At 53.5% G+C, this 25,351-nt stretch overlaps 1 protein-coding gene across 1 annotated transcript; it reads left to right on the top strand.

Moving 5' to 3' along the window:
• Positions 1-3,959: 3,959 nt before the first annotated feature.
• On the top strand, positions 3,960-24,436 carry IGFBP5 (insulin like growth factor binding protein 5). Its single transcript, XM_084892512.1, has 4 exons — positions 3,960-5,008; positions 17,466-17,701; positions 18,317-18,436; positions 19,790-24,436. The coding sequence occupies exons 1-4, from the start codon at positions 4,678-4,680 to the stop codon at positions 19,919-19,921; spliced, it is 819 nt and encodes a 272-aa protein (XP_084748638.1). The 5' UTR covers positions 3,960-4,677; the 3' UTR covers positions 19,922-24,436.
• Positions 24,437-25,351: the final 915 nt, after the last annotated feature.

Below are 25,351 nucleotides of genomic sequence, written 5' to 3'. Positions count from 1 at the left end.
ACCTAGATTCCAAGCACTGCGATTGTGCTTGGCTTTTTCACGGCTTGGATGCATTCTGTCAAACTTGCTTCAAGTAACACTTTCTCTTTTCTCCTATCCCATGTGATTCCACCTTTCCTTCCTAGCCCATCTCTGTCCCCCTAGATCTGGTTCTACCAAAAACTTCTTCTAACTCACAACGGGTCACTTTTACTGGTTCATCTCATTTTTCCAAAATTCAAATACAGCTCTGGGGTTGTCCACTGAAGAAACTCCAGAATCCCGTGGTCCAAGAAGACAAGAGGCCTCCGACCAGAAACTGTGTAGAGAGCCTCCCTTTTCTGCCATATCTCTCTGGAATGGCTCCAGAAGACTCCTGAACATCAATTCTTAAAATGATTAACTTATATATTGCTCACAGAAATATAAATCACTCTGAGTCATACTTGGCTCCAGCTCCTTCAAAAGTCAGCCAGAGGGTCAATGCAGACTCTAATTAAATTGCCACCTGTAGCAAGTACCTCTACAAAATTAACTCTAAAGTAGCATGTAGTTTCACCCTCAAAACAGTTCTCACTCTGTTCTATAAGGAACTTCATGGAAAACCTGGAAAAAACATTGTGCAAAAAAAAAGATACAAATCTAATTCAGGAATGTGGCTACCTCTGCGGGAAGGGGTGGGGGGGAGCAGGAGCAAGAGCAGGAAGTGGGCTGTTCTCTATACCACTGTATTTCTTTTGAACAGAATCTCAAACGAGAATGGTGAAATGTTAACATGTGTTGAATGTGTGTGGTGAGTAGAGGATATCTGTTATGTCATCTCCTGCTCTTTGAATGCTTGAAATATTCCATAATTTACATTTTAAAATGTAAAAAGGACATTTTTATGCACTTTGAAAAAGACTATATCCTAATTATTTATGAGAGAAGCTTTAGGGCATTCTATGATGAACCCAAAGTAATTGTTCTGTCCCCCTAGATCTGGATCTAGTAGAACCTGGTGGACCTGGACTCCGAGGTAAAGTGACCATGAATAACGCCTCTGGTGAGCCTTGGAGGCAAAGGGCTGTGCGAGGCTGGGCAGCACACGGTGGGCCCACCGGGCGGGTGCGGCCCTCCATCCCAGCTTCTGCTTTCCACATCCCACCGGGTCCTTAAAGACTTCACCAGTCTCAGCCTGGAGCCTTCTGGAGAGGAGGCATCATTCAATGATGTATCCATTCTGCCACCTAGCCTTCATCCTGGTCACTACAACAATGCTGCCTCGAACACCTCTCCATCTTCCTTCTCCAAGGAAGAGGTGGCTGAGAGGCATCAAAACTCAAATATGCCAGAGTGGGAAGCAGAGAGTTGAGAAGCAACTGGCCATGCAGGGGGCAGTGAACCTTGCCCCTGACATGTGCATCTGGCAGGAACAAATGAGCCCCTTCCAGTGGAGTTCATCGACGCAAACTATTTTTCCCAGAAGCAGTCTTCCGAAGGTGACTGTGAACAGATCCAGGTCTCCAGAATGAGGGCAGGGGGGATGAAACCAAGAAAGGCTCGTGGGCATTGCCCAAGCCCAACGTCCCGTAACAGAACCTCCCATTCCACTGTCACACATTAACTATGGACTTGTGAAAGCAAACCCCTCTGACCAGGATCCCTACCTCTGGACAAAATTACTTCAGACATTCCCAGGCTGCTAGGATGTCTTTGTCATGCCCTCCCAGGGAGCCTACCCGAGGGTCCCCTGCACAGCAGCTCATGTCCCATCGGCTCTCACCCTTCCTGACTAAGCCCACGTCAGAGTCCGGACACGGCTGGCGTGGGCACTTACCATTCACATGTTTGCAGGGTCCCCTCTCTCCAGGGCCCCCTCTGCCGCCCTACCCCAAGGACCAGCTCCTGCCACAACTCTTCTGTCTCCCTACCCTTGTGGTCTTCCCCATGAATCATCCCCTCTTCCTTTCACCTGTCCTCACACATCTTATTTTCCAGCCACTGGAAGTCGGCTAGACAAAAAGCCATGTCACTGAAGGCCGTCTCTCTCTGAATAGAGGGAGGGTGGTTGGAACCAGGCAACTCGTGTTTCTCTGGAAGGAGCACCACAATTTCCCCATTCATCCTAAAGGCTACCAGCGCCTGGGGTCGGCCTTGCTGCCTGCCGAGTGGGTGCAGAAGCAGGGGCAGGGGGTGGAACACACAGCGCACTGTTCGGCCGCTCAGCTAGCCCGAACTTGACACAAAAAAAGAAAATAACACATGACTACCCTCACTCCTCAAATATTTCAACCAAATGTTTCCCTCCTGACTTACCAAGCACCCAGACAGAGGGGAGAGGAAAGGATGAAGAGCCTCCCTGGTTTTCTTTTTCTGTTTTCTTTTCTTTTCTTTTTTAATCATTACACACAGACCCTCCTCCTTCTCCCAGCCCACGTCTAAGACCCCTCTGGCAATACAAGCAAAAGCAGGACTTTAAACGTTAGCCTCATTTTTTAAGCTGTGCCTTTAGGCAAGTATAGTGAGAAGAGAGATCAGAATCTGGGAGAGTTAACAGCACAGAGAGACTTGCTCCTGACCCAAACCAGCCAGAAAAATATTTTCTTAAAAGCGGTCCTGCAGGAAGAGTTCTTATCGTAGATGAGAGTGCAGTCTAGTGGCAAACTTCATGCAATGCAGCCCCTTCTCCCGGGAAAGGCACTTCCAGAGGAACAAGGGAAATGTAAGAAGCAGCACTCCGCCAATGGGCAGCAAGCCGGTCATTTCCTTTGACCTGGCAGTGAGGGCCCTAACCTGTCCGTGTCAGTTTCAGGGGGGGAAAAATAAAATGGCCACGTTCCTTCTTTGAAAACTTGAGTTTTCTCTCATTTTACGAAGGAGAGAAGGAGTCCATGGTGTCTGAATAGATTATATGGTGTTTCAAACGGGATAATGATGTTCCTGGTCAGAATCTCTCCCGAGTCAGTCCTGCGGCCTGTCAGCTCCTATTCTTGGGACGTTCCTGTGTGTGCTAGTTAGCCAGAGAACAGGGTGTCTTTCTGGACTGTCCCCCAGCCCCTCCAGAGAGGTGGCCCTGCTCCATAGACGTGCCCCTTTAAAGAGAAGTGGAGGGAACGCATTATTCCAACCGGCCTTCCATCTAAAAGTCCAGCCCAGGACACTTCAGATCACCAGGCAAGATTTTCAGACTGAGTGTTTCCTCCACGTGCCAATCTCTGTAACTCACTGCTGTGCGCTGGCTGCCCCTGCACGCTAACATACACACACACACACACTCACACTCACACACACACCCCTTCCCTGGGCCAACAATGCCGCAGAAGGGAAGGGGCCACGTCTTGCTTGGCCATATGGCCGAAGACAATCACTCCACCAACAGAAACTCTGGATTACATTCCCTTTCCCCAGGCTTTTAGGGGAGAAATCCAGTTTTTCTTCTTTTTTTTTTTTTCTTTTTAATTCAGGTCACCATCCTATATTAATAGCCCCAACACACACACACACACACACACACTCATGCACACACACGCACACACCTTACATGGTAACTTAGACACCAGCAAACTTAGACACTAGCAGGCAGCCATTTACCAAAGCTGGGGAAGAACTTATTGGGCACCGTGTATATCCAGTTGGCTAATAAAAAATAAAATGAAAAATTTCTCCTCGGCTCGTTAAGGGACGGGAGGCGAGGGGAGACTGAGTGACTCCTCATTGTGTCCACCTTGCTCAGAAGAACTCTCGTCCTCCCTCCCACAGCCCCTGCCTGGTCCCGGCGCCCCTTTCTCACATCCGGGGGGAGGAGGGGGTGGAGGGTGCTGTGCGTGCAGGGAAGGGAGCCCCTGTGTGTCTCGAAGGCCGTCCCCACCCCCACCCCGTGTGAGCTCGCCCCGCACCGCTCTCTGGCATCCTTGCCGGGCTGGGTGTTGGGAGCTCAAATTGCAGCTACGAGCTGGCAGGCAGCCAGGGCCGCGCGTTTAAAAGCGCCCGCTCCCCGGGAGCCAGAGTCTCTGTGGAAACTTCTGCGGGGTGAAGAGCTGGGGAAAGCTGCCCGGCGGTGCGGGCTTTCTCCTCCTTTTTGCTCCTTCTCGGTCCCCTCTCCTCCGCCTGCACCCTTCTCCGGGATTCGCGCCCAGGCTGCGAATTTCGAAGAGGTGGTTGCAAAATAGGGAGAAAAGAGGGGTTAGGGTTTTTTTTTTTTTTTCTCTCTCTCTCTTTCTTTTCCTTTCTTTTTTCTTTCTTTTTTTCTTGATTTCAATATTTTCCCCTGCCCTTGCGGCTGCAACCGCCACCTTCTCCGCTGAAGGTTAGAAGGAGCAGGGTGCGCTTTAGATTTTAAACCACATTTTTTTGAAGACGAACCTCTTTTTCTCCACCCCACCCCGTCTCCCCCGCAGCCTCCGAGCTCTTTGCTTCGGTAGTTGCTCTGGGGCGAACAGTTTTTGGCTTTGCCCCCTGCAGTCGGGCTCTGGAGCCGCTGGTCCGGTGCGTGCACCTGGCGCCGCTCTCTCGCCCCCAACCTGTTGCAGGTCTTGAGTCCCTGTGACTGGGACTTGCGCGCGGGCACCCCGGCCTTCTCCCTCTCTCCACACTTTGCCATTGTCTGGGGGAGGGCACCTGCTCTACCTGCCCGGATTTTTTAGGTTTCCTCCTCCCAGCCCCTCTCTCCCCGCGCCCTCGCTCTCCGCCCCGCCCGAGGCGAAGGGAGGCTTGAAGATGATGCTCCCCGCGGTGCTCCTGCTGCTGGCCCTCGCTGGGCCGGCCCGGGGCCTGGGCTCCCTGGTGCACTGCGAGCCGTGCGACGAGAAGGCCCTGTCCATGTGCCCGCCCAGCCCGCTGGGCTGCGAGCTGGTCAAGGAGCCGGGCTGCGGCTGCTGCATGACGTGTGCGCTGGCCGAGGCGCAGGCGTGCGGCGTGTACACGGAGCGCTGCGCGCAGGGCCTGCGCTGCCTGCCGCGCCAGGACGAGGAGAAGCCGCTGCACGCGCTGCTGCACGGCCGCGGCGTCTGCATGAACGAGAAGACCTACCGCGAGCAAGTCCGGGCCGGTGAGCGCGCTCGGGTGCCGGCCAGACACCCGGTGCACGAGCGGGGACCGGGGACCGGGGACGGGGACCGGCCGGCCGCGCGCGCTGTGCCCGGAGAGTGGCTCAGAGCCGGGGCGCAGCCCGGGGGGAGCGCGGGGGGGGTCTCTGCACCCAGGAATCGGAGCCCTGGCTGATCCAGCGACCCCAGGCTGCCGTCCATCCCAGCCCCAGGCGGTCTTCGCTCTGGCTCCACACTCTGCCCCCACCCAGATCCCCCCACCCTGCTCCCCACACCCCACCCCCTCGCCAGAACACTGACTCTGAGCTCCCCTCACGTCCCAAGGTCCAAACCCCCTGAGTCTCCAGGCTGAGCGGGTATACGTATTTCATTGCCAACTCCCTCCTCCGCCACCTGCTAGCCACCCCACACGTTCTGGGGCTTTTTTCTGAACTTGGGGGAAAAAAATCTCTTTGTTAACGTAGTGCCTTCACGGAGGACCTGGGAAGAGAGGCGTCCTGGGCTCACTCTACCTTTGTCCTTCCCTCAGCCCATGCCCCCCTGCCAGCCCCTTTGGACGTGTATATCCTGCTGCCCCGAGACACACACACACACACACACACACACACACACACTGGCACTGTGTGTATTTCATGCCTTTGGGGTAAGGACTGGGATGCCCCTCCCATGTGCACACCCAGGACTTTTGACTGGCAGTGATTGATCGCGATCGCTGGTAAATAGGTTAAAATCTAAAATACCTTTTTTCCTCCCAGGAAAGGTAAGCTTACTGTGGGCGCGCACGGCGGAGGCGGGAGGTCAGAGGGCTAGCGGCGGGGGGGGGGGGGGGGGGGGGGGGGGGGCGACTGGGGGGCGGGAGGAGCAAGAAGCTACGGGGTGATGTTCCTGTGCTGGATGTTCTCCCCGAAATCCAGTTACTTTTCCTGGCCCCGATTTACCTGGGACGAAAGGTAGAGCTGGGAGGCGAGAGGGGATGTGAGACAGAACTCCTAACTTCCCTGCCACTCCCAGTCCCCTCCGCCCCATCCCTCAGACTGGATCCCAAGTGGGTGTGGTGTGAATATGAGAGGGGCCCTGGGATCTCTGAATGTCAAATGAAGAGGGCGGAGTCTGGGGCGGCCCCGCCCCGCTGCTCCCCTCCGCCTCCAAGGAGCCCCGCCCCCTCACTGCCCTGCCCCCAAGTTCTTACCCCCCCCTCCCAGTCCAGGATCTAAAAGGCTGACTAAGCTACTTGTTTAATGAGGTCAGTTCTGCTCCCTTGAGATCGGAGTTTCTTTATGAAAAAAGCTACCTGATCTTAAGTTTTTTAAAACTATTTTCATGAGCTGTACACAAAAACCTGCATTCTGAGACGTCACACTGGTTATTGATTCTCTCCAAAAGGGGTTAAGATTTGGCTAAACAATGCTCATTCTGCGTCGTTACTTCCTGGGGCAGTGCCCTTCTCCCCTCCTCTCCCCTACCCCTGGAGGTACCCCAGCACGAGTTTTCTTAAACTGCAAAGTACAGACACTGTCACGTAGGGGAGAAGAGCGTAGGTGCTTGGGAAGAGGCAGGGAGTTTTCCCAGGTTCAGCCTGCATCTCCCAAACCCCGCAGTCTCTGCCCTACAGGCAGCCTCCCCGGCCTGGCCAGAGGCGTCTCACTCCCACTGCTGCCTGCAGGAAAGAGACGGAGGCAACGGGCAGACCCGGACGCCCCGCGGGCCAGTGTGTGGAGTTATTTTTATTAAGAACTGTTTTTAAAAGGCGGCCATCCCGGGGGATATAGATTTTTTAAATGCTTGGGGTGGAGGAGAGACTGGTGAGAGATAGGAATCTGTTTCCTGGCTTGGCAGGGAGGCTCTGCTTAACAGCCTGGCGAACACGGAGAGTGTGCCAGGTACCACTCAGCCCCGCTCTGCCCCGCTCTGCCCCGCTTCTATGTGTCCAGCCGTGCTGGTGGAGTGATGTGGGAGGGGCAGGCGCACAACTGCTGAGACAGCAAACAGGAGCATCCAACTTTCCAGTTCTACCCGCCACACACACACACACACACACACACACTCACACACACACACTCACACACTCTCACACACACATACACGCACACATACACACACACTCTCACACACACATACATGCACATACACACACACACAGTTCAACTCATCACACACTCACACACACAGACACACACATACACACATACACACACAGAGTTCAATCCACCACACACACTCACACGCACACATACATACACACATACACACACACACACACACACACACACACACACACACACGGGATGGGGAGGAAAGGAGGCCAGCTTTAGTCCCAAGCAAGATGCCCGTTAGATTCTCTGCATCCCTTTCCTCAACTCCTACCTTCAAGGTAGCTCTGGGCCAATGCTAGCCGCCTCTCTGCCCTCTCCCCCCCCCCCCCCCGCCCCCCAGCGTGTCTCTGGGACTCTGCCGCGGAGGCAGGTGCCTAATGGATTGTGAGGGGGGGAGGGGCCACAGGACGGATGCAATGGGAGTGGGCACTCCCCGCTATAGCTTTCGGCTCCTAGACCGTTGGGCTGATTCCCCCAAAAGTTGGAGCCGACACAGAGGCGCTTCTTAAGGAGTGGGAAGTGAACAGAGAAATGGAGAAAAGCGCCCGTTCCTTTGAGCAGAATTCCCGTTCCCCAGCACACACTAGCACACCGCCACCCCTAAACCAGCAGTGCCAACCTGGGTGCGCCCCTCCCTTCCGCGGTTTCCAGATAAATATAAATAAGGTACCAAACACACACACACACACACACACACACACACACACACACACTCACACACCAAAAACATAGATGTCTATGGAGAGACAGATCTATACCTTTTTTCAATCCCTCCCAAAGAAGGCGTCTTTGAATTAGAAATGGGGAGCTGAGAAGGGCGAGCTGGCCGGCGGCCAGAGCTCCTGGGAGGAGGAGGGAGGGCGGAAGGCAGGGGGGTGGGGGCGGGCGGCTGAGAACTAGTGTTTGCTGGGCACGTTGCTGTGCAACCAAGAGGGAGTGGGCCCCAGAGCCAGGGCTGGAGCGCAGGGGGCCCCGCATCTTATTTCGTCCAATCGAGGGGCAAAGACACATACAGAGACACATGGCAGAGTGTCTGCGGCGGGAGGGAGGCGGGAGACGAGCTATTTGGGGGGGGGGGGGGGCGGCGAGCTCAGGAATATCTGTGAGCTGGATGGAGTGGAGGAAGGCCGGGCTTTGCTGGCATTGTTTGCAGGACACTGTGGCTCTGTGGCTCTGTGGGTGGAGGGGGCAGGGGGAGAGGGGGGATGCACGCATCTCTGCCTGGTCTGGGGGACCTCCTCTGTGCCAGGGAGACTTACATTGGGGGTGCGGGAAGAAGCTGACCCTGGGTTTCAGTACCGTCATTGAGAAATAAGAAAATATGCTTCTGGAGGAAAAAGAAAAAAAAAAAAACTCAGTAAAAATGAATTGAGCTTTTGCTTCTTTTAGGGGTTTGGCCTCGGTCACCCCAGCTTCCACGCCACACCCGGTCCGAACGCCATGCTGGAGTCCAGTGCCAGAGTTAGGTTTCGTGGCCAAACTTGTGTCTGGGCTGAACCAGATCATGGAAAACTGAAGGAGGCAGATTCCTTTCCCACCCGCACCGCCGCCCTTTGAAGCAAGTCTCTGAGAGGCTGGCTGTGCCCACGCCAAGGAAAACGGGGCTGGGGAGACAGGAGATGCTGCTTTTAACTTTACTTTTCTTACCTTCCCCCACCCCACCCCACCCCTCTCTGCTGGCTAGAGGAGCGAGCACCCTTGGCCACATTTTCTTTCCCTCTCAGTCTTCCCTGCCACTTCCCTCCCTCCCATTCTCCATCCCCCCGGTGGCCAAGGCACCCCCTCAGGCAGCGGTCTGCAAACTCATTAGTCAGCAGAGCCAAATATCAACAGGACAGCGATTGAAATTTCTTTTGAGAGCCACATTTTTTTTTAACTTAAACTATATAGGTAGGTACATTGTTATTAATTAGGGTACGTGGTATCTTGTGGAAGAGCCACACTCAAGGGGCCAAAAAGCCGCATGTGGCTCGGGAGCCTTGGTTTGCCGACCACTGCCCTAAGGGCTTGAGTTTTAAGTCAGCAGCTGTGAGTTAGTCCCAGGGCTTGGGCTGGGTTTGAACGGGCAAGTGGGCTTGTAGCTGTAGGGAGCCAGAGGTTAGTGGGCGGGTTACAACAAAGGGCATGGGGGTAGGAATCCCAACAGGAGCCCTGGTGCCTTTCATAGGGGAGGGAGGAGCTACGGAGAAGAAAAGGTGATTCTTGTCTAAAGATTTTACTTTGTCCCTGAGCAATGCCTTTGAAACTTTGAGTTATTTAATGTGTGAGAAATAAAACTTTAAAGAAGGAGCACCGTATGCCAGGCCCACTGCGTCCAGAAGCCGGGAAAACACCATAAAGGGTCCAGGCACCAAGCAGGAGCCAACCAGGAGAAGGAATGGCGGTGGTAAGAGACAAGGAGGCAATCTGAAGGGGTTTTGTTGGAGTCTTTGTTTCGCAGTTTTACTATAGTTGGTCCAAAAGTTGCAGATACCCAGACATCATCCTTAAATTGCTAGCTGTATGTGTATTCCAAGACAACGATTAATTCGATAAGTGAGAAAATAAATAAGTAAATAAACAAGGAAGCCAGTCCTAAGTGTCTACTCCACTTTCCCCTATAGCCAGGGGATCCCCCACATTTTTTTTCAAGTTCCATTTTTCCCATGATTTCTGTTACAATGTCCTCTCTCTCTCTCCCTCTCTCTCTCTCTCTCTCTCTCTCAATATAAATCCAACGGAGTGAGTGGAAATCTCTATATGGGGCAAAGTGCCCTTTCCTGCCCAACCACTTGGCTTAGCAAGGTCCTAACATCTCTCCAGGAATTACCTGGGCATTCGCCAAAGAATGCTAAAGCTCAAGGAACCCACACAATCCGTGAAGTCCAGGTCCTCCCTTTACGATGGGGATGCTGAGGCCCAGTATGCGGAGTCACTTGCCCAAAATTAGATCTAGGGCTAGTGGTAGAAGGGACTAGAATTCAGCTCATCCTATTGATTTTAGGGTTCCGTTTTGCTATTCTTCACTGCTCACCAGAGCTCTTGCCTGGACCCAGCCTAACCTGCCATGAGGCCTTTGGCAAATATCACCTGATGACATCATCCCATAGTGAAGGAGGCGAGGATGAAATAGGAGCTCAGAACTTGAGGGTGCCCCACCTGACCTCTGCTAGCATGCAGAGATGTTTAATGTGGGCTCCGGGTATTCCGAACCTGGATTGTACCACCACACCTGTGATGTCTCTCTGACCCCAGCCCTCATTCCAGACACTTTAGGACAGCACTTTCGATTGAAATATAACACCAGCCACATCTGTCGTATTTTCTAGTAGATACAGGTGGCCCCTGGCTAGCCCCTACCGCTCTGGGAGGGAACTGCTCTCTCCACACTCTCCTCCTCCCCGCAAAGAGTCAGAGGAGAAAAGAGTCTGAGCTTTGATTAATGGACAGGAATTGATTCCCTTGTTTGGTTCATACCAAAGCCTGTCTCCTCAGGGGGACCAGGGAGAGTCCAAACTACCTGCTCCCTGCCGCCTCCTTCTGGTCATGTGGGTCCATGCAGGGAATGTGGCTGCCTAATTGTAATGTTGGGAATAGGCTGTGCTGAGTCAGGAGTGGGAGTGTTGCCAGGTCAGAGAAATGAGCGGAAGCTTCCTCCCCTCCTCATCTCCCACTCTTCCATGCAGAGGCTTCTCCCTACCGAGTCCTTCCACTGCCTTCCGGAGTGGGAAAGGACAGACGTTTCTACTGAGCATGCTCCATCTTCCAGTCCCCAGAGAAACCTGCCTGGCGACACTCATCTTGGGAGTCTTGCATTAGTACGTAATTGGTTAGAGGTGCATTTCTTACCAACTGTCTCCCAGGGATCAAGAAATACGTCCTAGAGTCCTGAATCCTGGCTTGGCCCGGAGAGGGGCAGGGGGAGGGGGGGATGAGGAGGATTCTTTTTTAACCTCTGGTCCCGGGGAGTGAGTGCAACCCCACCTTCGATCTGGGGAAGTGTCACCAACTTGACAGCGGCCACGTCTACCCTGAGCAGAGTGGTGGGCCACCTTTTCTCTCTCCATCTGTAGGGAAAACCCAGTGCCTTAGGGCGGCGCGAAGGAATGGGATTAGACAGAGGCATCCACTCCCAGGGTGGGTTCTCTGTGTGGGGACTGGTTCCCAGAAGCACTGGTGCCAGGTCGCTCTCACCTGGGGTTGGCCATCCACTCCCCAGAGACAAGGATAGAGCCGTCGCTTTCTGGCAGAACGATCTGCATTGGGGAGCCTTAGAGCTCGTGGGGTACAAGTCAGCCAGGGCCAAGCAATCAAGTTTTTAGTGGACGATTGGAACTAGGGATGTGAGAGGCACAGAGACCGGTGAGAGGTGATTAGCACATACCCACTCACTTCTGCCCCGTAGCAGCCCTGTGGGGAGGGGCTGGTGACATCCTTCCCATAACTCAGATGAGAAAACAGAGGCAAAGAGAGGGGAGGAAGAGACGAAGAGTGCTCACAGTAAATCTGCACTGAGGCTTAGGAACTGTCAGAAGCAGCCTCGTCTTCCTCCCCAGAGGAGCGGCTGAGAGTTAAGGACGGGTAGTCTGGCTGTGTTTATCCGCTTTGCTGTGGGACGTCCTTATTTCACCGAGTAGGGCGGAGATGTGACACGCCCACGCTGGTCAGCGTTGCTGTTGGTTTAGGTGCCTGGCCGCGTCAGTTCTCCTAGCCTGAAATGGGACTGGGGCTGGACAGGAGCTCAGCTTTTGCCCCCCACTGTCCAGTCATCTATTCAGAACCTGCCCCCACCGCTGCCATCCACCCCCGGTCAGCAGGACTCCCCTCTGCGGCCTCTCGCAGCTCCCCCCACCTGGCACCTGAGGATGGCGGCTGTTTGGGTTTGCTTTCCTCTTGGAAAGTCAGTGCTTTTTTCCTTCTCAGCTCATAACTCTTGCTCAGAGGAGCCCAGAACATGCGCGTCTGTGCCTGACCACAGAGGAAAAGAAAACAGTGTCTCCAGAGGGACTGGGACAGGCAGACATTGGTTAGAGGTGGAATGGGCAGGAGGGCGGGGAGGAAGGGGGGGGCAGCTCCCGGGAAGGCTCCAGCCGAGACCTCGTGCCCCGTCCCCTTTCTCTGTGCAGAGGCACGCACATGCGGTGTAATTGAGCCATTTGGCATCTGCAGCTGGGAAATGGTCAGACTTCCGGAGATGGAGACATGCCTTATGGTTTTTTAAACAGCGAGCAGCGGACCCATCATTTTCCTATAGCCTGGGGTCATATCGAAGAGCAGGAGGCTGCCTTTGGCTAGGAAACAGGGCAGGGTGGGAGGGGACCAGGAGCTCCTAGCCCTACTCAGCCATAGACCTGTGCCCGCTGACCAGCTGTCCAGTAGAATTTCCTGCAGTGACAGGTGTGGCTATTGAGTACTTGAAATGTGGCTAGAGCAACGAAAGAGCTAACCTTGTAGTTTGGTTTCCTATTTATCCATTTAAATAGCCACGTGTGGCTAGTGGCTACTGGATTGGACAGTGAAGCCTGAGACCAGAGAGAAGCCCCACCAATCCAGGGGACCCGTCCGTCTGACCCTGTCCTGTGAGGCTCATTGCTCTGCTCCCCCACTCCCTCTGTGGCAGTCACTGTGCTTAAAGACAGTGGCCCCAGTGAGATGGCCGCATAGGGCACCCACTGAGCTCTAAGGCACCCCAGCCTCCGCCCACTTCCCTTTGTCTCTGGCGTAGATCGATGTATCTCTCCACTTAAAGATTATTTATGGACTACCATTCGCCGGGAGACGAGATAAATGACAAGCCTCTGCCCGGAGGTTATTGTTTAAATTCCACCGAGGGAGCCAGGAGGAGAGCCAGTGGAAACCCGGCTCCCTTTCCATGCCTCGCAGAGAGGTTCTGGGCGAACCCATCTCGTCTCTGGCTGGGGAGAGAGACTTTCCTCTCTCCGGGTCCAGGCGGCCTGGCAAAGCCCTGCATTCCTCCTGAGCCGAGAATTCCAAGTCCACCTCAGTGTCTTCCGTTTCCAACACAAAGTCCCAGGACTGGGCCACCCCGGTTCCTCCGAAGGTAGAGTCTGAGGTTAAGATGAATGGGAACTAGCACCAGCCTGGGAGCGGGCTGTGAATGATGCCAGGGAGGGGCTGAGAGCCCCAGGTGGGAGGTCAGATTGCAGGGAGCAGCAGGTTCCCAGCGGTACCATCCATCTCTGTAACCAGGGAGCAGGTGGTATGGAAACATTTCTTAAAAACACATGCCTGTCATTGCTGCTCGAGCATCCTGTCCCTACCAGATAACAGCGGCAGCAAGAGGGCATATTGGAGACGGTGGTGGAGCCTGGATGGGGACTATGCTTTGGGCATCTGTGCTGTGAGTAGATCTGCCCGTCCTAGGGTGCCTCTGGGGACATAGCGGCCAGGCCTCACCCACACGCCGTCTGCGTTTGCTGGGACATGAGGACGGTGTCGTCCTCAAACAAGTGTTCACGTGAGCACAGGGAGGGCCCATGTACCCTCTGTGCCTCGGTGAATGTTACTGCCCCGGTGTGCATGGGCAGCAATGGCCAGCATCACATGGCAGGGGCTGGGCTATTAGAGAGCTGGTTGGTTGGCAACCCACCCCAAAGGTAAATATCAGGGTAGTATGATAGCTCTCATTTGCTCTGACATCAGCAAGATCATGGAACTAAGAGAGAAGGAAATAATACTGAGCATTTCACACCTCCCATCCTCTGCAGAATCCTTTGGAAATGACATCAAGAGATGGAAAGGGAGGTGCCAGATACGTTTCACTTCTTCCCCTGGTCATTTGTCAATTTCAGAAGAAAGAAACAGCTGAGGGTTATGCACATAGAGTCTTGCCCCGCTCCCCCTCCAGTTCCCACACCTGCCTTCTCCACTCTCCCCCTATGAGTCCTTTCCAGTCCTCACTTGTCCATATCCCTAACTCTTTAAATACGTGCTGCAGACACACACAGAGAAGGAGAGGGTTTAGTGGTTGTCAGAGAAACTGGCGCACAAATTCCAGATTTTAAAAATTACTTACAGTCCCTAGCAATGAGCACCCAGGCATGCTGTGTGGTCTTGTCTTTGTCGCCACCTACTGGCCATGTGGAGGTATTGACATGTTTGTCCAGCGGGTTCCAGAACCCAAGGCCCTCCTCTGTTCCCTGCTGTTCGGGTACAGGGTCACATCACCAGGAAGTCCTCCTTATATCTCATCTGCATCCCTTCCACAACCTCAGTCTGCTTTCTCTTGATGAAATAGCGCAGGAGCTGCCAGCCTACTGGTGCCTTCCTGCTTTATCTCAGACTTAAACCCTGCCCAAATCAAAAGCCTATTTATGACTCAAAGCAGCTGAGCAGGGCCTGCTGGCTCTGGCATTCCAGCTCTGGGTCTGCGCTCCAGCCCTTTCATCTCCCTGGTGCTGTCCTGGCTCCGCCCCAACTTTCCACTGTCTCTCTGGAGCCTACAGGTGACCACAAGACCTTGATGAATATCTGTGAAACTCAACTCCCCCGGTGCCAAAGTAACAGGTCACAGGAGGGTTAAGTGGCACCTAAAGCCAGGAGGCCCATCAAAGCTCTAAGCCTGCCTTTCAGAGCAGCAAAAGAGCCCGCATCCTGGGGAGGGTGTGCTCCCGGGAGGCCTGCCCTGGGGAGGCCCACGGAAGGAAGGGGAGAGGGTTTGCAAACGTGTTTTGAGCTCCCTCAAGTGGATGCAGGAATCCACAGTTGGTTTTCCAACCTCATCATTGCTTAGCCCAAGACAATGGGAACACTTTCAGAGAAAAGACTAAGAGACTAGATGGCCTGTGGGGAGGATCCCAGGGCTGGTCCAAAGCCCTGGAGGTGAGCAGCTTGCTGGGGTCTCTTCCATTGGAGAGGCGGCCCCTGCGCTTGGCTTTGCAGGTATCCCACACATACCCCTGATTGGCTGGTCCTCTAGGCCAGGCTGGGGCAGCCCCTGAAGGAAACACTCATCTCCCTCCCATTTTCAACACCCAGCCCCCTCTCCCTTCTCCCCTCACTTCCTCTTGTTACAATCTTAATTGGAGAAGGGGTATGACCACGCACCCCAGAATGCCCCCAGCCTTTCAATGGCAACATCTCTTGCCCTCTCCCCTACCACAGTGGTCAAATGTGTTTTGAAGATTAGAATGCTTAGTTTTGCCCAGAGAGGTTGAAGGAAGTGTCTCTGGTCCCTCAGTAAGACTGGCTCAGAGACCCATCCATGCCGTAGTAGGCTTTTCCTCTTCCCCCACCCCCGACCCCACCTTTCCCTAAGACCAGAGCCCCCGGCATGGGCCTCAGTTACTAGATCAGAGAGCCCTGGCCTTTCTCTTTGTACAGAGTCCTTCAAACCACCAGTGCTCCTCCCTGCATCCCGCCCCCTTTCTAGCTCTTCCCACAGCCAGGAAAAGTAGGCTTACCCCAGAGCATCACTCTATCAGCTAATTCCTGGAAGGCTGCATTCCACCAACCCTGCGCATCGCGTGTTGATGAATCATCACAGCAGGTTTGGATACAGTAGACTCTGAGCACTGAGTCAAGGCGAGGTGGGAAGTCGGACTGAAAGGCCAAAAGTAGGGGGTCAGAGATCCTGGTGTTGAATTTGGTTCAGGGAGAGTCTGCCCCTGACTTTGTTGTTTGAGATATATATATATATATATATATATATATATATATATATATATATATAAAATTGATTTTTTACAGAGAGGAAGGGAGTGGGACAGAGAGTTAGAAACATCGATCAGCTGCCTCCTGCACACTCCCCACTGGGGATGTGCTTGCAACCAAAGTACATGCCCTTGACAGGAATCGAACCGGGGACCTCTCAATCCGCAGGCCGATGCTCTATCCACTGAGCCACACCAGTTTTGGCTTTGTTGTTTGCTTTCTGCCCTTCCTCTTCCTCTCCTGGGCAGTAGCCCAAATCAACTAACCGCCCCAAGCCCTGCAAACCTGGGGGCTTCTTCCAGGCAGGCAATGTCCTGCCAGGGCCTTTAGGACAGAATACCTATCCGATTAAATGTGACAAATCTGAGCCAACTGCCAGCAGGTGCCTAGGTGCTTCCGGCCACCTGCCAGCCTGACCGAGTTTGGCCGGGTCTCCACACACCTTTTTCACACACACCTGTAACTTCCTCCAGCTGGGAACACACACAGTGCCTTTCTCTCCCCCAACACCTCCCCTCATCCCACCTGCTCGGATTCCTCTCCTATTTTCCATCACAGTGCCTTGCCCTTAAGTGGGTTGGTGATAGGATTTTCCTACATCCCAGTGAAGTCATTTAGGGTCACCTCAAAGCCCTTTGTTCTTTTTTTGAATTTGAAAAGAGGGCAATAACAATAAGGCCCCCCTGGCCACATCCGCCCCCTCACCCTGGTCTGCATGGGCTGGTGGGGCTGAGGAACTGAGAGGAGAAACGGGGATCCAGAGGAGGGTCCCTGTGAGATAGGAATTAAATGGAAATCTGTGGACCGAGGAAAGGCTGGGGGCAGGCCGGGGGAGGAATGAACAGGTCAACAAATAAATGAACAAAGTCCTACGTCTTTAAAGGTCATAAGTCAGCTAAGTATAGACTGTCACCGAGTCACCCCTATATATAACTGTGCCAGCCCAGCCAGCTGTTGGCCGCTCTTGGCCTGGAGCTATGTTATGTTCCATTCCATCCAGGGCCCAGAGCACAGAGCCAGCTCTGAGCCAGTGCAGGGAGGGAGGCCTCAGGGTTCTGTGTCCCCTCTCACCCCCCCCCCCACTCACCCCCACTATTCCCCTCCAAGCCTAGCTTCCCAGGTCCTCTTCTCCTGCTAGTCCAGGCCCCCAGGACCCTCCTGCCCCCAGTTCCCCAAATCCAAGCAGCTCAAGTCCAGCAGCTCTGAAAGCATAAAGGCCCTACAGGAAGTCACACGTGGCCTTTCTTGTCCTGGTTGCCCCCGATTTCCTCCAACAGCCAAGATCTCCGGATTGTGCTCTAACATCAAAGCCACACCTCTAGCCACAGCACCATCTACTTGGCCCCATAAGCAAGCCCCTGACCGAGCCTGAGCCGCCCCAGAGGCCACGTCCCCCCTCCTTCCTCTTTGCTGCCCCCCGGAATGTCCTCTCCCTCCTGTCAAACTTTCCTCGCTTATCAGCTTGACTTTTTCAACACCCGCCCTCTTCCCACCCCAACTCCATGAAATCTTCCTGGATTCACGTTATGGGACTCCAGTCCTGCCAGCAACCCCCCTCCCCGTACATGAGTGCTGACTCTTACGCCCTGGTTCTCATTTAGGCTCCAGGAGGGCAGAGACCCCCTTCTCTTTGAACCAGCTTCAGAGTCTTGGGCTCTGCAGACAGACGTACCTGGGCCCCAGGGGCTGACCCCCTGCCTCCTTCTCCCTGCAGATCGGGAATCCCAGGAGCACGAGGAACCAACCACCGCTGAGGGGGCTGAGGAGACCTACCCCCCCAAGCACTTCCGTCCCAATTCCAAACACTCCCGCATCTCCGAGCTGAAGGCCGAGGCCGTGAAGAAGGACCGCAGAAAGAAGCTGAGCCAGGCCAAGTTTGTGGGGGGAGCCGAGAACACCGCTCAGACCCAGGCCAACGCTGCCCCTGAGATGAGACAGGAATCCGAACAGGCGAGTCTCAAGGACCCCCCCATGGTATCGTGGGTGTCCACGCCCGCAGCCTCTGCCACTGCCCTGACTTGCGTTCGTGGCAACGGGAGATGCTAGACCTGGTGAAGGACCTGCCACTTACAATAGAGAGCTTTTAGAGCTTACATTGATCAGGACCCAGGGTTTGTCTGAGGGAGCAGGCATAGAGGCAGGACACAGGGAAGGTGCCAGTGGGCCACAGCGAGCACAGGGCAAGTGCCAGGAGGGTGAACAGCCGGGGGTTCTGTCCTCCTAGAACATCTACAGAGGACCACCTCCGGACATAACCACTCAGAGGCAGGGAAGAGCTGAGGGTGGAGAGCAGGGAACAGATGGGACAGGGTGCCCTGTGCCTGGTCAAATGCAGGTTTTGCACACTTTGTACCCCCGGTGCATAGCAAGTGGGTGGAGGAAAGGTCGCTGGTAGCAGCCAATGGGAACAAAAAATGGTGGCTTTCCCCACAGAACCTTTGTCTCCTCCACCCCCCCCCACCCCCCCCACCCCCCCACCCCCCGCTCCCAGGCCACGTGTTCTGCCGATGGGGGCGGTTTCCACCTGGTCCTGCCATGCCTCTCATCCCTCCTCTCCGCACACAGGGCCCCTGCCGCAGGCACATGGAGGCTTCCCTGCAGGAGCTCAAAGCCAGCCCTCGGATGGTGCCCCGTGCCGTGTACCTGCCCAACTGCGACCGCAAGGGATTCTACAAGAGAAAGCAGGTATGCCCCGTCCCATGCCCCCAAGTCACCGGGCTCCTGGAACACTCACCAGGAACCTCTACCTCGAAATGCCTAAAATGTATGTCTTTAACAATAGTCTTTTTCAAACCTGAAATATCCATAACACAAATGTGATTTTCCCATTCCTGCCTGTGCTACAATCTACTTAACATTTAACCATCCATCTTATTTACATGGATTTTATTAGGAAGGAAGAGAGAGAGAGGGAGAGAGAGAGAGGGAGAGAGAGAGAGAGAGAGAGAGAGAGAGAGAGAGAGAGAGAGAGAGAGAGAGAGACATTGCTGTGTTGTTTCACTTATGCATCCACTGGTTGATTCTTATATTGTGCCCTGAACGGGGATCACACCCTGGGATGATGCTCCATCCAACTGAGCTGCCCAGCCAGGGCTACATGAATTTTAAAAGAAAACTTGACATCACTGGGTCTCATCCCATGTCGTATGTTATTTCCTGATACACACACACACAGAGATATGCATATATGTGACTTTAAAGCATATTTTCACCAGGTACCACCTGAAATCACAGCCAGGCTACCCTTTGAGCTGCCCCGCTGGTGGCTAACCGGTGGTGTTTAGGGTATTACATTGGATCCGAGTTCCCTTAAGGCAATGGTGTTCAGCCTTCCTTGGGCATCCGCGTCACCGGGCAGGTTTGACAAAGCACTAATGAGGGACCCCCCCTCCCCAGTGTTTGAACGGTGGCTCTGGAGAGACTCTGAGAAATTTGCTTTTCTAACAAGTTCCCTCCCATGTGACACTGACGCTCTAAGCGTCCCCTCATCTAAGTGAGGGGTCAGGGCCAGGCAGCCTTGGGCCCGTTCGTGGCTCTCCCACTCACTCACTGTGTCCTCTTACTCTAGTTATTTTTTTTTTTAAATCTCTGCCTCCGGTTCCTCACGTAAATGGAGAATAGTTGAGCTTATTGTTTTCACACAATGATGAGGAATAACGGACTAATCTCTGTAAAGCACTTACAACAGTTCCTACTATGTAGTAAGTGTTAAATAGCAGTGCTGGTACATGGTAAAAACCTGCAGAAGTGATACCTATTAACATTATCATTATTATTAATTATCATCATCATCAGTATCAGATGTAGCTCTCTGGAAAATACCAAGTTGGAGGATCCCAAAAGGGTCACATAAAATGTGTTAATAGGGGGTAGCCAAGGTCAGACTGCCTTACCTATCATTTCCCCAGACCCTCCCCGTGCAGGGGTACAACCCCCCTCAACTCTCTGGGGGTGAACGTCTGTCTTGGGGAGGGAAGATGGGTGCAGCCTCCTGCAGGCACAGCCATCCTCACTGCCTTTCCCTGTCCGCACCCCCAGTGCAAGCCTTCCCGTGGCCGCAAACGTGGCATCTGCTGGTGCGTGGACAAGTACGGGATGAAGCTGCCGAGCATGGAGTATGTCGAGGGGGACTTCCAGTGCCACACCTTCGACAGCAGCAACGTTGAGTGATGCGTCCCCTCCTCCTCCTCCTCCTCCCCCAACCCGTCCCACACCCAGCCCCAACTCCAGCCAATGCCTCCCTCCACCCCAGGACGCCACTCATTTCATCTCATGTAAGGGGAAAACATGCATATATCTATCTAATTGAGGAACCTGAGGGCCTCAGAATCTCTAGCAAGGTCTCAACTTTGGAAATGGCAACAATGGAGATGAAAAAAGTTAAGGAGATTTCCCTCTCCCCGCGTTCCCCCATTTTAAATGGTTTTCTTTTTGAGGCAAGTTGAATGAATAGGGAAGAGAGGAAGAACAAGAGGCAGAGAAGGGAAGAAGGCACTTGTGTACAAGAGAGAGGAAGACGAACAGAGTGAGGAAAGGAAGGGAGAAAGTGGGCAGGAAGGAAAGATCCCAGGCCTCACGGCGGGCCCCACCTCTCATATGCAGCCCTGGCCTGAGCTGGGGAGACGTTTGGGTGCTAGAGTTTTGGCCCAAGATGTAGTATTTGGTGACATACTTGGGGCTTTCCCAGGCTGAATGGGTCACAGAGGGAGCAAGGCAAAGACAAAAGGTGTCAGCGCCTCTCCTGGGTCTGGCTCCTCCTGCAGCCAGCAATGTGGGCAGCTCGAACTCTCCTTCCTCTGCTTGCCCCACTAGGTGTTCTCTCCCCCGCAAATTTATAAAAGCTAAAGTGCATTCCACTCCCCTCAAAACAAAACAAATTAAAAGCTGAGTGATATTAGATAGATAAATTTTCCTAAGCAGATACATAAGTATTACATATGTGTGCACATTTCCCTGTGCAAACTTTCGGAAATTAATACACATGCAACAGTGGGAAGACTTGTTCCTCCCGGTTGACCAGAACTCCGAGCTGAAACATGAGGTTTCAGCCCTTCCATGCATTTGATTCACAACTAGCACAGCCTCTGTGGGGGAGGATAGGCTGAAAAAAAAAGTGAGCTTGTATTTATCTACAAAGCTCCATGTAGTCATATATAGGCATATAAATCTACTTTCTTTCTTGTTTTTTTTTTTTCCCTTCCTTCCTTTCTTTCAAAAATTTGTATTATTAACTTTTCAAGTAGTTTCTATGGGGGCATTGAGGAGTTTCCTCATTCTGGGCAAATCATAACTCATATTCTTCTAACATGACCCACAACACCAGTTTTGCCTGCCTCCCATGAGCAGCAAACTCAACTTTTTGTGGGACACAGTGTTGGATTTTTTTTTCATGATTTCCCACGTGCACACGTCTTCACACGTACCACCCGGCCAGGTGGATGAGAGCCCTCTGTGTGGGCTCCTCAGACCCTCCAGAAGGAATCGTCTCCAACCGCACCCTGAGCGAGCCCAACAGGCCCAAGTTTGACCTACTGGTCCCACCGAGCCTTTCCATTTCATCTGGGCAGAGCCTGCGTTTTGAAAGCCTCTCTCCCTCTTCACGATGGCGAAGCAGGAGAGAGATGGCAATGAGAGAGGGCAAAGAGGGATGTGGAGGCGAACAAGTTTCAATACAGGGCAGTTTGTAAAGTGACTGTTCAGGCCAGATAGATGGAGTGAAGGGAAAGGGGCTGCTGGCCCCTTTCTAGCTTGGAAGCAAAGCAACCGAAAAGGAGACAAAGCCAGAGAAACTCTGCTGGCTCACCACCCAATAAGCCCTCCGGGATTCAAGAGGAAGATGGGGTATAGGTTACAAATGAAAAATGAACTAACTCAGCCCTAGAGCCAGGAAGGGTGGGCAACCTTAGGGTTCTAGACTTAGCATCTAGACCATAGCAAGGGGCAGTAGAGGGTGGCCATGTCTTGAAGGGACAAGACTTTGTGCTCAGATGCCCATCTCCACCCAGCAGTGGGGGACTGAGGCCAGAGAGATTTCATTCACGCTGGCCAGTTCAGCTTCCTCCCTGGGGTGAGGATGGAAGAAAGGCCTAGGACAACCAGGGAATGGGTGCTTGGGGTGCTGTCACGTGGCAGCCACATTCAGAACCAAGGACACTCCCATTCTCCCCCGACTTCCTCAACAAGTGGGCGGTCTGGGGGCTGTCCCCTGCGGCTGGAGCTAGCCTGCCAGGAAAGGGGGCTTGGACAATGGCAAGGACACCCTTTCTCACTGTGAGCACAGCCCTCTCCACGCTTCCCCGATGGCACCACACCGTGGAGACACACCAACACCGAGCGTGGGCCAATGAAGAGGGACAGCAAAGAAGCCAATCTAGTCCAGCTGGCAGAGAACTTGCAGCTGTGCATCATGGGGGATGTCTCCTGCTCCCTGGGACAGGACAGTTGGCTGGAGGTGGGAGAGATGGTCGATCTTCAAAGGACAAAGGGCCTGACGGGAATGGCAGCTGCAAGGACTTACTTGACCTGCTGTGTCAGTGTACCCCATCTCCCTGTGCCACTGTCCCCAAACCCCGACTCACATGTCTATGCTGTAGGCCAGTATCCTGAACCTTCCCCGCCTCCCTCTTCTTCCTGCACATCCTTCCTTTGGATTTGAGCAGTCATCTAACTGGGTTCTGCCAAGTGGACACTGGGCTGCCATTCCCCCTAAGAAAAGACTGAGCCAGGAACTGCATGCCCTACTCCCACCCCTCCCTAGGCCTGGACTGGTTCCTGAGAGGGGCTCTCCCCCCACCCTACCCCCCTCCACTGTCTCCTGGACTTTGAATGGGCTCCTGACATTAGCTCTTTGCTGTCGCCCAAGGTGGGGACGATGGCCTGGCTCAACTCCACCAGTCTCTTCAGGTCTCCAACGCTCATGACAACGACACACCTGTGCGTCCCCAGGGTTTGCAGGGAGTGATCCTGGTCAGCTGGCCAATCCCTAGAGGACCCTGGACCTTCTTGAGGGATGAAATCTAGCCTCTCCCAGGGGAGATCCGACCTGAGCCCAGCATGGAGAGACCACGGGAGAAAGTCACTGGGGACAATGGAGCTGTCCCCCAGCAGGTGGGAGGGAAGGCAGATGTGGAGCGCTGCCAGCTGCAGGCTTCTCCTTGACCCCAGGCTGCCTGGGCCCCTGAGTGCTCTCCTGGCGGCCTGAAGCTCCAGCTTCTCAATGGCCTCAAGTCTAAGTGTTGACCTTCCCCATCAGGGAGGTCTCATCCCAGCTCCTTTTTGACTCATGCCTCACTCCAGCAGTGTAGACCATACGTGATGTCCCAATGGAAGGAGGCCTATCCAGGACTGATCCTCCTTCCCCCAGAGCCCTCCCCACCCTGGCATCAAAGGGCATCTGGGGAGGAAGTTTCTCAGACAGCCAGGCCTGGACAGGCCCGGAGACTTCAACCCTTACCCAGGGAGGAAGGGAGGCCCGGAGGCTGTGGGGCCCCACAACCTCTCCCCTCGCCCATGTCCCCATCACCACTTCAGTGTTCTCCACTGTACCCCTACAAGGGGCAGCCTCCTCTGGGGTCTGGGAGAGGTGGGCCATGGACACCACGAGCTTCCTTCGCCAGCAGCCACCCAGCTGCCATGGCAACCACCAGGCCCCCTCAGGAGGAGGCAATGGTCTCCCGGCCCATGGGCTCAGCTCCCAGAGGGCTCCAGCTCAGCATGGGGGCTCAGAGAGGAGGGGGCCAAGGAGAGACAGGACCCTCTGCTCTCAGAGAGGACTTTTGTGGCTTCCCAGAGAAAGGAAGCTTCGTTTTAAGAAGTGGTGGGACTGAGGGAACAGGGTTTGACCTGCCAGCAACCTGGGCGTTGTACTGTCTTTATTTTTTGAAACCACTAAAGTGCAAGGCATGTTTTGCACTTTTCTCCACTTCGTTTTTCTCGTAGGTTTTTTGTGTCTTTTTTGAAACATGCTTCCTTGGTTTCCTAGCGGAGTACATGGCTTAGCCATCTCCATGGTCTCTGGCCTCCTCTCTCCAGCTCCTTCTGAATGGGGAAGGGGGTTAGGAGGGCGAATTCCCCCCACTCCTCTGGTCCCCGGACACCAGCCTGAGTCCCACCTGCCGCCATCAGCACCGTCACACAGTAGCCCACACGGATAGACAGTTGTCAGACAAGATCCTTCAGATTCCGAGTTGCCTACCAGTTTGTGTTTTTGGTTTTTTGGTTTTTTCTTTTAGACAGCAGTAACCACAACATATATTACTGTAGTTCTCAATAGTTTTACATACATACATACATATACATACATACATACATGCATACCATAGCTCTATTTTCTTCTATTTTTTGTCTTCAACTTTTTTTAAAGAAAACAAATGCTCGTAATCTTTACTGGTGAAAAGGATGGATAAACAAACCAACGAACAAAACCAGTTCATGGTGAAAAAAAATAAAATGCAGGAAAAATAATTTGCCTGAATGTGGAAGAACTCACCTCCTGTTTAGCATTTTGTACTTAAGGAAATAAAAACGAGAAAAAAAGAAAAAAAAAACACAATAGAGGATCTCATGTTTTCTTAAAAAGGTGAAGATTGCTGTATGCTATTTATTCATCTTAAAACTTATGTTACTCCTGATCTCTGTCGTTTGACGTGACAAAGCACTTATTTAATAAAGTGATGCATTCAGTTAGCCTGCGTCAGCTTCCTCCAGGTCCCAGGACTCTCCTCGGGCCACATCCAGAGGGAAGGACAAACGACCAGGCAGAGGCAGGACCCAGGGGACCTCAGGCCCATCCGGAACTCGGGGGCCCCCTTCTCCATGCCTCCAAATCTGTCTCAATGAGTTCCTGCATACCAAATATCAACGCATGTTCAGCTACTGTTGTTACTATGGTATTCTTATCATTTAATCTCAGCCCCTGCTATTAAATAAAGTGGCCTTAGTCTATCTGTAAGCAAATGATGAATCTCTTCTCTTTGGAGAGAATTTTAAGGAAGGCATTTCTAGAACGTTCCTCAGTCACTTACTCCTGGGAACTTCTGTCCAAGGCAAATCTCACCTCCCACTCCTCCCCAGCCCATTGCTGTTTCTGCCCAGTGGAGAGGGAAGCTATGAAATGGCTGGTGACTGATTTCAGTCTCTCAGGGGCTTAACGAGCATCATTTCCACCTGTCCTGCTGCCACAGGCACCCTGCTGCGGTTCCCCTAGACCCCTCTCCTCCCGGCTCTTCTCCCAGCCCTGGTCCCCTCTTCCTTTGTGGAGCCCATAGCAGCACACTTCTGTGGGTGTCTCTGACCACCCTCTACAGGACCTCTATCCTATCTAATCAAAGAGTAATATGCAGATTGACCATCACTCCAACACACAAGATGGCTGCCCCCATGTGGACACAAGATGGCTACCACAAGATGGCCAGCAGGGGAAGGCAGTTGTGGGGGAGAGACCAAGCCTGCAGGGAAGGGCAGTTAGGGGTGACTTTGTGGAGCCCAAAGCAGCACACATCTATGGGTGTCCCTGACCACCCCCTACAGGAGTCTCCCCATCCATGGCATCTCCACTCTGCCCCACCCGAACCCTGTGCCTTGCCCCTTGCGAATCACATG

Source organism: Pipistrellus hanaki (assembly GCF_964339955.1).
Source record: "Pipistrellus hanaki genome assembly, chromosome: 8".
Taxonomy (NCBI): Eukaryota; Metazoa; Chordata; class Mammalia; order Chiroptera; family Vespertilionidae; genus Pipistrellus; species Pipistrellus hanaki.
This window is presented reverse-complemented; position numbering and strand designations above follow the sequence as displayed.